Source organism: Hyperolius riggenbachi, chromosome 4 (assembly GCF_040937935.1).
Source record: "Hyperolius riggenbachi isolate aHypRig1 chromosome 4, aHypRig1.pri, whole genome shotgun sequence".
NCBI lineage: Eukaryota > Metazoa > Chordata > Amphibia > Anura > Hyperoliidae > Hyperolius > Hyperolius riggenbachi.
Window position 1 is genome coordinate 247,262,968 of NC_090649.1, and position 15,689 is coordinate 247,278,656.

The window sequence follows — 15,689 nt, forward strand, 5'->3', positions numbered from 1 at the left end:
TTAAAACAGCGCAGGAGATTTGGGCTCAGCCAGCACCACCATAGGCTGTAATAGGAATTACGGCTATAGCAGCGCACAGGGAGTAACTTGAGCGCCGTCAAAAGACCGGGCACAAATTACTACAAAAACACTATAATTCGGCAGCCAGCAATAGCTGGAATCTGTCTTACATCATTCCCCACTATCCACGGTGACCTGGAGGGGGAATAGTAATTAATAATAATTCCTTTTTTTGTATAGTCTATAATCCACAAAGGATCGGCACCACACGATATGTGTATTAAATAGCTCTTAGGCTCCCTGCACACTGCAAATCCGTTTTCCGATTCCGATTCCGTTTCCGATTCCGATTCCGATTCCGTTTCCGATTTTCCTTGAATACATTCAACAGAAAAACGGATCAAAAAACGCAGCATGCAGTTAAGATTAAAAATCTGAATCGGAATCGGATGTAAAAACAGATTAAAAATCTGAATCTGAATCTGATTTGCTTGCAGTGTGCAAGAGGCCTAAAACTTTTATTGCATAGTAAAAAGTTTGACAGGCAGCTGCCTGTCAAACTTTTTACTATGCAATAAAAGTTTAAGAGCTATTTAATACACATATCGTGTGGTGCCGATCCTTTGTGGATTATAGACTGTATTGACCCTTTGGTACAGGGGTGAGGATCTTGGCACACTTCCTTTTACCTTTGAGCATTAAGTGGGTGCTCCTGGATACATGCTTTCCTTTTTTGTATAGCGCTTTTCTTCTGTCGGACTGAAAGCGATTGCGAGGCAGCCACTAGAGCGCAGTGATAGGGAGTCTTGCCCAAAGAACTCCTTACTAAAGAGGTGTTGGCTTACTGAATAGGAAGAGCCGAGATTTGAACCCAGGTCTCCTACGTCTGAGGCAGAGCCATTACACTATCCAGCCACTGTAACTAACACTGCCGGGACTTGTGCAGGAGCAGGGTAGAGCAGTAATCCGGCTCTATCCTGCGCCCAAATCTCCCGGTGGCATATTCATAGGTATGCTCTGTCAGGTTATACTGTTTGTGTTCCTATTGCACAGCTTTCCTCTCTCTTCCAGTAAAAGTTATATAATTCACTGAAACCAGGAAGAAAGGTGATCTCCACAGGGGAGACATAGGCCTCAATTCACTAAGATCATGCTGGAGATAATAAGGCAAGAGAAAACTTACCTCCACACAGTGAGAGACGCATCTTATCTCTTTATTGCTTAGGTTACCTCCTCTGTAGTTAATTTACCTCCTCTGTAGTTATTTTCACACGCAGTTAATGAACAGCCTGTCTTTAACTCTGGAGTTATTTTAAGGATTAAAGAGTTAACTTAAAGACAGAAGAGTTAACTTTAGGTTTGCCTGAGGTAAAATGTTTCCTGAATACTACATGCCTTATCACCATGGTAACAACTCTAGAAGAGTTATTAAAGACAGGAGATAAGCTTAGTGAATTGAGGCCAATGAATTGTTATAGTCCCCCCTCAATCTACACAGAGTTCCACTATAAAATGTTAGATAATAAAGGCACAAGTAAAACAAAGCACGTGGCAGTATATATATTTAGCTAGGGTTAGACTGAATACTCCATCTTCCTGATAAAATCTAGAATACACTGTTGTTATGCTTGAGTTAGATTTGGATTTGTACAAGATGAAGCACAAATTGCAGTTCCTCATAGTTCATCAGCAAGATGAATAATGCCTGTAGAAGGTTAGTGCTGTTTCTGTTAATTAATCATGGTAAGGCTCATTACATTCCTTATCATTATTTATCTAGCTTATACATCATGACATTTTTTTCTAACACAAATAAAGGAGGTTTTTATCCCTGGAAAGTAGAATCCAAACTTTTACAACAGATATCTATATTATATTACATATAATAGATAATTGTGATATTGTAAATATATTGGTGGAGCAAGAAAAATGTCGTGCAATACACAACAGCCAGTCTTTCAAAATGTATAATCAAAGGCAAGCACTCCATCAGTGGCCCTATGGGTTTACCAAAGCATCGCCCTTCTGCAAATCATGCCAATACAGACAGTAGACTCTGTGGGTGCGAGGAAGGGTAGTGTTTGAAGAGAGTGTTGGGGACAAATACAATCCTTGCACATGTGGCAATGGGATGCTTCATTCAGTACTAGAGGACAGGATGATTAGTAGAAGGCATTGTTTCTAAATGTGTGGGAAATACAGTATAACACTGGCAAGTTCCCTGCAGAGCTGCATGTGGAAGGGCATCCTTATGCTAGTGTCAGCTATAGTAGCAAATACCAAAACAAAGCATGATGATTTTGTTTTGGTATTTGCTACTATAGCTGACACTAGCATAAGTATGCCCTTCCACATGCAACTCTGCAGGGAACTTGCACCACCACCTCCTCCATGCAACATAGCAGGAGCGTCTGTAATTTTTTCCTGCTTCCAGACGCTGCTTTACAGCAGAACACTCTCTGCTGCCATTCTCCAGCTTCTGATCACGTGACCCTCATGGGGTTTGGGAACCAAGGGGACACCATGCTATCATTTTTGCATGGAGGCCCTTTTAAGTCTAGTTACGCCACTGAATAGCCCTCTAAACATACTCAAAGTCTGCAAAGAATGTGATAGAAGTGCAATATTAAACAAGGACCAAGATAAAATTTGTATAATGAAATGTGTTAAAGAGAAACTATAACCAAGAATTGATCGTCATCCCAATCAGTAGCTGATACCCCCTTTCCACGAGAATTCTATTCCTTTTCTCAAACAGACCATCAGGGGGCTCTGTATGGCTAATTTTGTGGAGAAACCCCTCCCACAGCGTGATGTCAGCGGCTCACAGCTCTGAGGTCCTGACATCACACTGTGGGAGCCTTGTTGCATTGTGGGAAATAACAGCTGTTTCCAACCGCCAAAAAGGCAAGCAGCAACTCCTTCCAGTGACATACATCACCTGCCAGCAGTAAAAATGTCACCGTGTGATAAATGTCTACATGTAAATCAGGGAGAGGAAAGGTTTTACAATGAGCAAACACTGACTAAATTATTTATACATAATTATTGTAAAAATTAAGCACTTTATCACGTTACTAGTAAAAAGGCCCACCCGTTAAGAAACGGGCGCTAGGTCACAGTCGCTACCCCCCCTCCCCCTTCCCCGCAATGCGTGCACATACACGTTCTGCTTGCTCGTTCCCCACCACTGTCTGAAGTATACGCACACAGGGAGCTGTTTGCTTGGCAGTTGGAAAAAGCTGTTATTTCCCACAATGCAATGAGAACCTCTGTGAACCACAGACAGAAAACTGTCAGGTCCGGTCCTGTGTCCTAACTGCCCTGGCTGCACACATGCTCAGTACAAAAAAGCCAGGGACACACAACTATTCAGTTGATGACGCAGCGACATTTGCATTTTATTGTATTGGATTTTCACTGGAGTTCCTCTTTGAAGCAGTTATTTTCATTTTAAATATGAAGGAAATGAGGAAAGGTTTGGAATCTCTGTCAGACATTAACTGCTGTCTGTATTCCAATGGGAAACTCTCTTCCTGTACCGGAAGCACAACAAGTTTGCAAAAGTGGTCTTTTGGAATGCCCCTCACTGACTAGAGTGTCATTTATATACAGAAATATCCTCAATGGAGATACAGACAGCAGTAAAAGATGGACAGTTGCAAGCCCACACCATACTATCCAAATTAAATAATCATTTCATTTTGACTTTCACTTTTAAATGAAGCATGCTGTATTTTTATAGCATATTTGTTTTATTTGTTATGTGAAAATAAAATTACACTTTCCCTGAAAATTGCAACAAAAATTGTTCCTCAAAAATGAATTGGAAAAAATATTATGAATCTGCATGGCTGTGTGGACTCACTCTTTGCCACCTCTACAGCTTTTTTATTATCGGAGTAAGAGTCCGTCTATTGTCAACAAGACAGGCCAGCATTCAGGTGTTCACTTTCCAAAGCCAAATAAAACAGAGAGTAACTTTGATTTCCCTTGATAAATGCGAGGTATTTCAAGCTGTAATACCTTCTAATTGCAGACAATTTCACTGTGATGACAAGCCATGTTCCCTGTTTTTATGAGTTTTATCATGCAGAACAAAAATGTCAAGGATTTTATGAACTAATGAAATAGCTCTGGCCCACATACCAGGATGCCCGGCTAACTTCATAGATAATCCATTAAAATATGTGTTCTGGGGAAAGTTATGCAGAAACGAAGCCAAGAAGTGCACGTGCTGCTTATCATTACCTGAAACTGTGCAAAACACTGAGAAATTCACAGAAAAATGATAGCTGAGTCACTGCAGTACAAAGTGGCCATGTGATGCAGAATGGTATTAGAACCTGACTACAAAATCATTTTTGCAGGGCATTAACCCTTTTACTAAGTCGTGATCTTACAAAAGTAGACGTGAGCAAAATCATGTGATCACAACCAGCTAGAGACTTGGTCACATGATCAAACTGATCACATACAGTACTTCTACATAAATTCTCCTCTAAGTTGACCCATTTCAAAATCAAGAACAGATTGTATGCGGTGCTAGATTGTTTAAAGTGATCTCTTCCACTTCTTCCCGCTAAAGTAAACGTTGATTTTTTTTAAACAAGAAATGTGAATGCCAGCCACTTGAATGCTGGCCACATCCCTGAGTGCTCCCAAAGACAGGTGCATCCGTACTGCTCATGCACAAGCCTGGAGTTGCACATGTGCAATACAGATCAACTTGTCTTCAGAAGTACTGGGGACGTGAGTACTTCCGAAGGCTGCCCTAGGAGGGCTAAAGACATATTCAACCTGTTAGTCGAGAAATGACCAGGAAGGCTCTATGGGATCCAGAACCTTCCCTCTTCTTAGTTGAGTATCTACATTTTTTTAGGTAGCTTCAGGTTTACTTTAAGAGAAAAAGTGAATTGAACAAAGGCCATGTGTGTCAAAGACGTCAATGCATTTTAGTTAGAATAGCCAAAAGTTGAAATTTAAGTCAGAATTGGGACCATAAAGTTGATATTGAATTATGATGAAGATGAAATTAGCCTTTTTCATTCATCCCTCCTTCAGTGTAGAAGAGGCAGACTAAAGACTTGTAGACTTTGTAGTCTCTTGTGGCAAGTGATGAAACTAACAACACAACTCCGACAGCTCAGCAATTTTCATAAGAGCACTGATAACTCTCATCTAATGTCACAGCAAATATGCACTGGACATTAAGGAGAAAAGGGGCATCTGCACACCACCAATTATCTTTAAGGCCCCTTGCACACTGCATGCATTTCAGATTCCGATTCCGCTTTTTAATCTGTTTTTACATCCGATTCCGATTCAGATTTTTAATCTTAACTGCATGCTGCGTTTTTTGATCCGTTTTTCTGTTGAATGTATTCAAGGAAAATCGGAAACGGAATCGGAAACGGAATCGGAATCGGAAAACGGATTTGCAGTGTGCAGGGAGCCTAAAGGACACCCGAGGGGAAAATAAACTGATGAGATAAACAATTATATCTATCCTCCTTCACATAAAAATTACCTTTTTTTTCCTTTAGATATCCCACAGTTTTATTTTATATTTAAATCTACTTTATAGGGTTTTACTGTTTCATTATGTCTGCTCAATAACACTTATGGGGCGAGAAAAAGACACAGAAAGTTGGTGGTGTACAAAAGGAAGTCTAAATATACTCACAAAGGTAGGTTGCAAGCAAGGCAACCACTCGTACTGGCATGTGAGGAAGTACCGTCCCCACTCGGCCTTTGTGAGAGGATGATCTGGTGCTCGCTGCTCCAAAATAAAAAAGGGTGGTCTTTAGACCTTCAATGTTAGTCTAGGACCCAGTACAATCCTCTAAGGGAGGGTACTAAATATGTTAGGAGAGGGTAGGAGGCGCCTAAGACATATATATTCAAGTGGACTAATGGATTGGTAAGAAAATCTTACCTCAGGAGTCAATCCACGTTTAAAATATGATAGCATGACATTATCGCCCCAAAAAAACATATAAAAACAAAACATATAAAAAATATATATATATATATATATATATATAAAACCATATATAAAATATATATAGATAAACACGTATATATATATATATATATATATATATATATATATATATGTGTGTTTTGTTTTTATATGTTTTTTGGGGAGATATGTCATGCTATCATATTTTAAGTGTGGATTGAGTCCTGAGCTCCTGTCAATCCTCTTTTAAGGCACTTGAACTTGACCTGATGAAGCAGTTGTAGCCGCGAAACGCGTTGTCTGATGTGCATAATAAAACGTATATTTCTAATGGAAATCTTGCATTCTTGAAATTGTCAGCACCAAGGTAAAACAGAAACATTTGCATACCTGATGTTTAACTCTTTCAGGCCGAGAAAGAAAAAAGGAACACAGTTTAGCCATTTGTGTGCTTGGCACTGTACATACAAATGTCTATCTCATCATGTCACCTCGGTATTCCGTTAAGAAGAAAGCCCTGATATCATTGGTAACCTAATTATAATAATGTTCCTTTGTGAGGTGTTCATGTATGTGATGGATGTGATCTATGCCAAGCACTTGTTTTTGGATGATGCATAAGGTTTGCTGTGGGCAGAGCTAGTCCCTGAATCCTGCTGAGTTATAATCCACAACTGTAATGGAATAACTTGCCTCAAAGGTGGAAAGCATAACATATGAAGTCTCTGCAAGGGAAGTATGTAATAGATGTGTTATGGATATAAAATATTATTAGTATAAAACTTAAGTTACATTTATGAATTAAAGCGCAGTGTAAATGTATGCTTGGCTGTATGCACACGGTGACTTTCTACCTCACACCTCGGGTGTTGCTTACCTCAGCAGTGGTTAGAAAAACGTCATCACTTATGTGCTTCATGCCACACGCAACAACACCAAGCGCCACTCCTGGGAACACATAGGAATTGTTGCCCTGTCCAGGATACAGTGTACGGCCATCTGGGAGCGTGACAGGATTAAAGGGACTTCCGCTTGCAAAAATTCCACGGCCCTGTTCACAATGTTACCGTTAGATGACAGAAAACTCGTATGAGTGAAAATAGTTGTCAAAGAACATAAAAAGCTAAAGCCTTATAGTAATACAGAGTAGCCAGTTTGGCTACCTTTCCATTGGTGTGATTTTTCGTATGCGATTATATGCACACAACAATAATTCGCCAGCCTGCTGCATTTTTTCAGCTTTCCATTTGCGATTTATCACATACACTGTAAAAAAAAATGTGATTTTTCACACACATTTTCTTACTGGAAAAAGAAACTTATCAGGAGAAACATGTAAACTAGTGCCATTGTGAAAAATTGCACATGAAAATTGGCATAAAAACGCATATATAAATACCATGCACATTTTTAGAAAACGTGCATGCAGTTTTCCTAATGTGAAATGTGTGTAGTGAGTCTAAAAAGCCTTTACTGAGAACAGTAGAAAATACAATGTATAAACAAACGCTAATTTCAGACCATCTGATACAGCATGGGTCTTAAAAGCATGCTTGTAGTGCGTCACTATTACTATAGGACACTGGGCAGAGCCAGGCAAACTATTCCTTTACTCTGTAGTAGGCCAAGTATACAACACACCTATACTCTTCATTTTACAGAGTCAATTATTCACCAATTACAACATGCAAGCAGCCGTTTGTTGTTGGGTTTTTTTTTGGGGGGGGGGGGGGGCTAATCACTGCAGGCCCACATAGTCCAGAGACTCTTTCCTCCAGTCAGTAACAGGATGAATTAGTAAACGCTTCATTCAGTAGAATACAGACAGGCTGATGCAAGATTCACATTGTGCCCGATGGCAGGCAGGCACAGCACTGGGAGCTATGTAAATCTATTCCATGTATATCACACAATCAGGGCCGAGGCATAGGCTGAAGAGGCTCCAGCCTCAGGGCGCAGTGTAGGTGGGGACGCACAATTCATTCAGCTGTCATTCCTAATTGTGTTTGAAACAGAAAGAAATAAGAAAAGGGGATACATGACAGTGACTGCAAGCCAGATAACTAGAGATTACGGTGTTCAGGGCCGGATTACCGACCAGGCAACAAAAGCATTCAGAGTCAAAGGGGCCCCATCAGCACATAAACCAGCCCTCGCTATCCTGTCAGCGGTGGCTGGATGGTATAATGGTTAATGGGACTCTGAGCAGTGCAGTAACCATGGAAAGATGCATATCATTTTAAAGTTCTCTTTCTCCTCTTTCCAATGATATATAAACGGCCACCCTATGCCTTTTAGTTTTTGCTATTTTCGCGATCGAAATCGCGGCCACAGGACGACTTTTCTCCAAAGTCGGCAGCTCGATTCAGCACAATGCAATGAAATATAAGGAACCCAGGGGGATATAATTACAAACATCATGCTGGTAGGTGTGAGGATGTAATTCATTAGTTGTGGGTATGCTTAAAGGCATACCCACAGGCACTGCTCAGAGTCCCTTTAAGGGCCCTGCCTCTGACACAGGAGACCAGGGTTCGAATCTCGGCTCTGCCTGTTCAGTAAGCCAGCACCTATTCAGTAGGAGACCTTAGGCAAGTCTCTCTAACACTGCTACTGCCTACAGGGCACGTCCTAGTGGCTGCAGCTCTGGCACTTTGAGTCCGCCAGGAGAAAAGCGCGATATAAATGTTATTTGTCTTGTCTTGTTAAATGATGCCGTGCGCTGCTGATTGTCTTCAGAGCCAGGCTCTCCTCCTAGGTCCCCCTCCTGCTACTGTGCGCTCTGCCGCTGCCCACTCCGCCCTCCCTTCCCACAGTGAACCACAGCTGCAGCAAGAATGATAGCAGCAGATGGCAAACGCTCACTCACCTATCCATGATCCAAGCGATAGAGATCCCGTCATCTGTAAACCATCTGTCTCTTCTACAGTGCAGCCGCTCGCTCTGAACTTCCTGATTCTCAGAACAGACAGGAAGTAGTAATAGTAGTAGTAACAGAGCGGCAGCACTCTAGGGGAGACAGATGGGCTCCGGATGACGGGACCTCTATTGCTTGGATCGCAATAGGTGAATGTGAGTCATCTGGTGCTGTCATTCTCCCCTGCTGCGGCTGCCTTCTCTGCTGGACTATCGTATTCACGGGGATGGAGGCTGCATGGTGGCTGTCTAGTTTGGGAGGAAATCTGTTGTTCGGTGGTGGGGATGGTTATGTAATTCTGTCTGGGGAACGGCTTCCGGTTTGGCGGTGTCCAGAGCTTTCTGCTATTGCCAGGCTGGAGATGCAGGGGGAAAGTGCTGCTGCTGTGATATCTGGCGCCCTCTTCACAGGGGTGCCCCAGCCTCTGAGTGCAAATGTCACAGCCATTCATCTCTCTGCATTTTGCCGCTGCTATTCCCTGTATTGTGCACTCACAGAGGAAAGCGGGCTGTTGCCCATAGCAACCAGTAGCTCGGCTGCCCCGGTGTGTGCGCATTTTGCTGTGCAGCTGCATCGTCTGATTCTATTACGACATGATGGGGGGCCCAAATCAGTTACTTTGCTTAGGGCCCTATTTAGCCTTAATCCGGCTCTGACGGTGTTGGGGAGGTTGTGGGCCCTGTGGCGCCTCTTAGTCTAACAGCAATCAGTGTGTGGTGGCAGGGATGGAGGGGCGCACTTTGGTGTCTCAGCCTTGGGTGCTGGAGGACCTTGTCCCGCCTCTGCATACAATCCTCAGTAGTTTCAGAATTGTGGCTGAGTACTGTATAGCATGGTACCTTGCAAAGGAAACTGTGTAACATTAATGTTTTTCAGTAAATACTGCGTGCTGGGCTCACCCATAGCAGGTGTTTCCTTGACACAGACATTGGTCTGTCTTCACCTGTAAAACCTTTTTTTTATTATTTGAGAGGCCCTATAAAATGAATTTCACTTTATAACTAATAAAATGAAACGCTAGTCTAATAGGTATAAATTCCACATGTTGTTGATTATAAAACTGTAGGATAGACTTAGAACAGTGACCAGGTGTTCTTACCTCAGTCAGACGGTAGCACTGCTCAGCTGTGCATTCCGCTTTGCTTGTCGGATTGCTGAGGGCAAATATGATTGGTTGCTTATTGAAAACAGCCATATCTTTCAAAATCTGCTCTGTGAAAGCTCCGCCTATTGCTGCAACACCTGCAGAATAAAAATGCAGTGTAGAACATGACAATAGAACAAGGACATTTTATATGCCATATGTATTAATGATAGGTCACCTATTAAAGCTGTTGGCTTTATTTCTTTAACAACTTCATCCAGACTTTTCATTTCCTTGTGTGGATGGGCAAAACGCTCCTTTTCATGTGTCAGGGAAGACCTGCCCTGCAAGGAAGATGTAAAACAGTTAAAGTGTATCTAAACTAACCAATGTAGGCTACATCCATACTTTTTGTAAAAGAATGTTATTAAAAATGACCTTTCCAATCTGCATGGAGCTATGATTTTATAATAACCATACAACCATTCAAAATTATTTAAAAAAAAAAATTTCCCTTGCATCCACAGCCACAGTGCTCTTTTTTGTGTATGGCATAACCAAAATTCCCACTTCAGTCTGTACTGTTTATCTGTAGAAGCTTCTAATTTCTGCTTTTCTTTCAGGTGCTCAGTTAAATCACCTTTTTCATACAACAGATGGCAGTCTGGGTCATGCTCTGTATTGCTTTTCAGCATTTTCCAGCTTTGGAAGATAAGTAAATTTGGGTCATTGGATTGGTCCATTTATTGCTATCAGTCTGGACATGGCCAGCAGCCTAGTTACTACAGTCAAAGGATTGTTAACATTACCTATGCTGACAGGAAATGTGTTCCGTCGCCCAATACCTTCTTCACTACTGTACATAACTGCTTCACTGCTGGCAACTCCTTTATTTCCAACACACTTAATTCTCTGAGCCAGAAAGAAAGCACTGCAGCAGTGCATGCAACCAAGGTGGCACAATGGCTGGCTGTCGCTTCTGCCAACAAGATGCCAATCACCACATCACTGAGGATATTAGAGAGTGGCACCGCTAACTTTGCTGCTACACTGCTTTCTTATGAGAACTAAGCAGATCATTCCTCTTGGCTGCAGATACTCCCTTGGATGCAGTAAAATAACATGGTGCTTTGGCCAGTGAATTGCTGGCTGGGCCTTCATTGCAGTACTGCACAGGGGCAGCCTGTCACTTGAGGTGTGCTGGATGCTTGCCCAGCAACAGCATTTGGGTATGAAGGGCAAGTTGGAGAACCAGATGGCTTATCCTATTGTGTATTTCAACTACAATTTTTGTATTCTACACATGCTTTAGCTAGTGTTGGTACCTGGACTTATTATGCCTGGTTTATTATTACTGAAAACCTGAAATATTTAAAGCCTGCTTACGGTATACTGCTGGAAGACTGCTATTTCACACTTTGATATATATTCACGTTTTCTTGTTCAATCACTATTCAGTCGAGCCTAACTCTTTGTGACCCCATGGATCACCGCACGCCAGGCTCATCTACGTCTACCGCCTCTTAATGCTTGTCCAGGCTCATGATTGTGACTTCTATGATACTCACACACACAGAGCATGATAATGCCAAGCAGCAGCAACCGAACTCACAAATCCAGCGTTTAACGCTGTTTCTCTACAAGCGACTTAAAATTTGATAAACAGAAGTTGTATCTGGAGAAGTCTCATTTGGTATAAAGAGGTAACACTGCGGCTCTTTGATGGCTTAGCTATCAGATAATATATTTAGAACTTAAAGCTTTTTTGTTGCAAATTATTTTGAGTCTGTTCGTTAACAGCTGAAAAAATCTTAATTTTTTTTGATAAAAAAAAAATAAAATTGTAAAAATTAATTGTATTGCCGACAGACAAACACTTGTTTGTTTTACTGTAGTTACTTAGAATTCCCTATCGTATTTCTGTAGACAGAATTACATGAGCTTCCATACTCCTATTTGCCAGCAGGTGGCACTAAAGTCTGAACAGAAATGTTGGTATCACTATACACAACATACACTAAGCTGGGTAAAGCAGCTTAATTTTAAAATATCACTATTAAAATTCCCTATTATTTGAACAAGAAGTCCCAAATGGGAATAATCTTGGCAAGCGCTATTGAGTACTGTAAAATGTAGTCTGTTTATAAATATTTTCTGGTCTGCAATGCTTGTAACCATTTATCTGTCCTGGAAGATAAAACTATACAATCGAGGATGTAAACACGCAGGAGGCCATGTGATCAGTATGGGAATAGTAGCATAAGTATGTTACTTGTTTTACCATGCACAGCTTCAAAGTGGACAATTAAATATAATATTTTACTATAAGAAATGGAAACTGCATTGCTGGCTCAGTTGGTAGTTCCCAATTACCATGCTTATCCTATGGCTTCCCTACTTATTGCTCCCTGACACACATGTAGTCCCTGACATCATACGTTTGGATCTCTATATTTATTCTAAGTCAATGATTTACTAAACTCTAAAGCTATGGCTTAAAAAAAAACCTGTAGGGTTTGCAAACAAACATTTTCAATCCTCCAGTGGCTTCCTCCGGCCGCCTCTGCCAGGCCGTACCAGTGCTGAGACCCCCAAAGCTTGCGGGGGTGTAGCCGCACTGTGCCTGCGCAGTAGCATGGACCTGCCTGGGTTTCGGAGGAAAAATCTGAGCCCGATTGGGTCTGTGCTACTGCTCATGTGCGAGCTGTCAACAAGGGCTTAGTGGAGAAGGATGGAGGAAATCTGGTTATCCAGAGTCTTTCCTCTACTGTAATTACAGGTCCTTCTCAAAAAATTTGCATATTGTGATAAAGTTCATTATTTTCTGTAATGTACCGATAAACATTCGACTTTCATATATTTTAGATTTATTACACACAACTGAAGTAGTTCAAGCCTTCTATTGTTTTAATATTGATGATTTTGGCATACAGCTCATGAAAACCCAAAATTCCTATCTCAAAAAATTAGCATATCATGAAAAGGTTCTCTAAACGAGCTATTAACCTAATCATCGGAATCAATTAATTTACTCTAAACACCTGCAAAAGATTCCTGAGGCTTTTAAAAACTCCCAGCCTGGTTAAGTTACGCAAAAACACAATCATGGGTAAGACTGCCGACCTGACTGCTGTCCAGAAGGCCATCATTGACACCCTCAAGCAAGAGGGTAAGACACAGAAAGAAATTTATGAACGAATAGGCTGTATCAAGGCACCTCAGTGGGAAGTCTGTGGGAAGGAAAAAGTGTGGCAGAAAACACTGCACAACGAGAAGAGGTGACCGGACCCTGAGGAAGATTGTGGAGAAGGACCGATTCCAGACCTTGGGGGACCTGCGGAAGCAGTGGACTGAATCTGAAGTAGAAACATCCAAAGCCACCGTGTACAGGCGTGTGCAGTAAATGGGCTACAGGTGCCGCATTCCCCAGGTCAAGCCACTTTTGAACCAGAAACAGCGGCAGAAGCGCCTGACCTGGGCTACAGAGAAGCAGCACTGGACTGTTGCTCAGTGGTCCAAAGTACTTTTTTTCGGATGAAAGCAACTTTTGCATGTCATTCGGCAATCAAGGTGCCAGAGTCTGGAGGAAGACTGGGGAGAGGGAAATGCCAAAATTCCTGAAGTCCAGTGTCAAGTACCCACAGTCAGTGATGGTCTGGGGTGCCATGTCAGCTGCTGGTGTTGGTCCACTGTGTTTTATCAAGGGCAGGGTCAATGCAGCTAGCTATCAGGAAATTTTGGAGCACTTCATGCTTCCATCTGCTGAAAAGCTTTATGAAGATGAAGATTTCATTTTTCAGCACGACCTGGCACCTGCTCACAGTGCCAAAACCACTGGTAAATGGTTTACTGACCATGGTATTACTGTGCTCAATTGGCCTGCCAACTCTCCTGACCTGAACCCCATAGAGAATCTGTGGGATGTTGTGAATAGAAAGTTGAGAGACGCAAGACCCAACACTCTGGATGAGCTTAAGGCCACTATCGAAGCATCCTGGGCCTCCATAACACCTGATCAGTGCCACAGGCTGATTGCCTCCATGCCACGCCGCATTGAAGCAGTCATTTCTGCAAAGGGATTCCCGACCAAGTATTGAGTGCATAACTGAACATAATTATTTGAAGGTTGACTATTTTTGTTTTAAAAACACTTTTCTTTTATTGGTCGGATGAAATATGCTAATTTTTTGAGATAGGAAATTTGGGTTTTCATGAGCTGTATGCCAAAATCATCAATATTAAAACAATAAAAGACTTGAACTACTTCAGTTGTGTGTAATGAATCTAAAATACATGAAAGTCTAATGTTTATCAGTACATTACAGAAAATAATGAACTTTATCACAAGATGCTAAGTTTTTGAGAAGGACCTGTAGGTGATTACCCATTGGGGGCAGTTTTTTACCCTTTAAACTGGACAATAAGATTATAAGCACCTTCTGTTAAATAGTAATTGTTTCTATAATCCTCATTATTGCACACTGTATAAGATCAGACATGCCACATGCTTATTTTAAGTTCACTTTTTTTATTATTATTTAGTATTTATACAGTGCCGACGTATTCCATAGCACTGTACAGAGTATATTGTCTTGTCACTTAACTGTCCCTCAGGGGCTCACAATCTAATCCCCACCATAGTCATATGTCTATGTATGTATTGTGTAGTGTACATATTGTAGTCTTGGGCCAATGTAGGGGGAAGCCAATCAACTTATCTGTATGTTTTGGGAATGTGGGAGAAAACTGGAGCGCCTGGAGGAAACCCACACAGACACGGGGAGAATGTGCAGATAGTGCCCTGGCTGGGATTCGAACCAGGGACCCAATGCTGCAAGGCAAGAACGATATCCGCCACCCCACCGTGCTTCATAGACCATCAAACCATCTTTTTTTCTTTTTGTCGCTGTAAGTGTTCAAATTTCAGGGCGCTGAGTAATAGTTTCTCTTCAGCTGGACTTCAGTAGGGCAGTAGCATAACTCTCAAAGATATCTAAATTACAGGCTATAAAACTTGCATGGCAGTGAAACACTTCTGATCCAAGCAAATACCAGTAGCTAAAAAATGTCAAGATGGGGGTTGTAAAACCAAAGCAGATCATTTGGGCATGCGCTCATTGCCGCGCTATGCCTGACCTGGGCACCACATAGAGGTAATATTATGCCTATAGCGGAGAAGCGCATTTTAAAGTGTAATTTGGGTCCCAGCGATTGCCAGACTCCATATTACTTTACCCTCCGAGTTGCTTTGACTCAGAGGGGGAATAGTATTTTACACTACTTGTAATTTCAGCGGCATAGTTTTGCTTTTGTTTGGTGGTATAAAAAAAAAAAAAAAAGAGAACATGGGGAGAATTTGACATGACCGTGAAGATGGAGAACAACATTGGGCAATTGCAAGTTTGATGGTTGTTTTTTATAAAGTGTGTATAAGGGGGAGGGGGAGAATGGTGACAGATATGACTGGAGAGTGGTTTTAACACATCAAGGCAAAAGTCTGTCTGAAATACTGAAAATATAAGCTCTTACTTTTCCATTCCTTTTCCTGTCCTTTGGGAGCTGTCATACAGGGATTACCTTCTTTATGTGTCCTTTTCTTGACATTTCATATGTAAGACTCAGCGTTCTGGCTCGATGTGTGAGGAAATCACTAGAGTAAGGCACCTATTGCATCCTTCTATTGCATCCTTCTAAATGTGTGTGCTCTGAAAGCTTGCTCACAG

The 15,689-nt window shown here is 41.6% G+C and overlaps 1 protein-coding gene across 2 annotated transcripts in view; it reads right to left on the reverse strand.

Moving 5' to 3' along the window:
• Nucleotides 1-15,689, reverse strand: part of ME1 (malic enzyme 1) — a 385,689-nt gene that overhangs the window by 8,341 nt on the left and 361,659 nt on the right. For both annotated transcript variants that reach the window (XM_068281558.1, XM_068281557.1), the window contains exons 10-12: nt 10,205-10,310; nt 9,982-10,124; nt 6,843-7,016 (exon numbers count right to left, since the gene is read on the reverse strand). In XM_068281558.1, the coding sequence (XP_068137659.1) occupies nt 6,843-7,016; nt 9,982-10,124; nt 10,205-10,310 (423 nt within the window). The remainder of the gene's footprint in view (nt 1-6,842; nt 7,017-9,981; nt 10,125-10,204; nt 10,311-15,689) is intronic.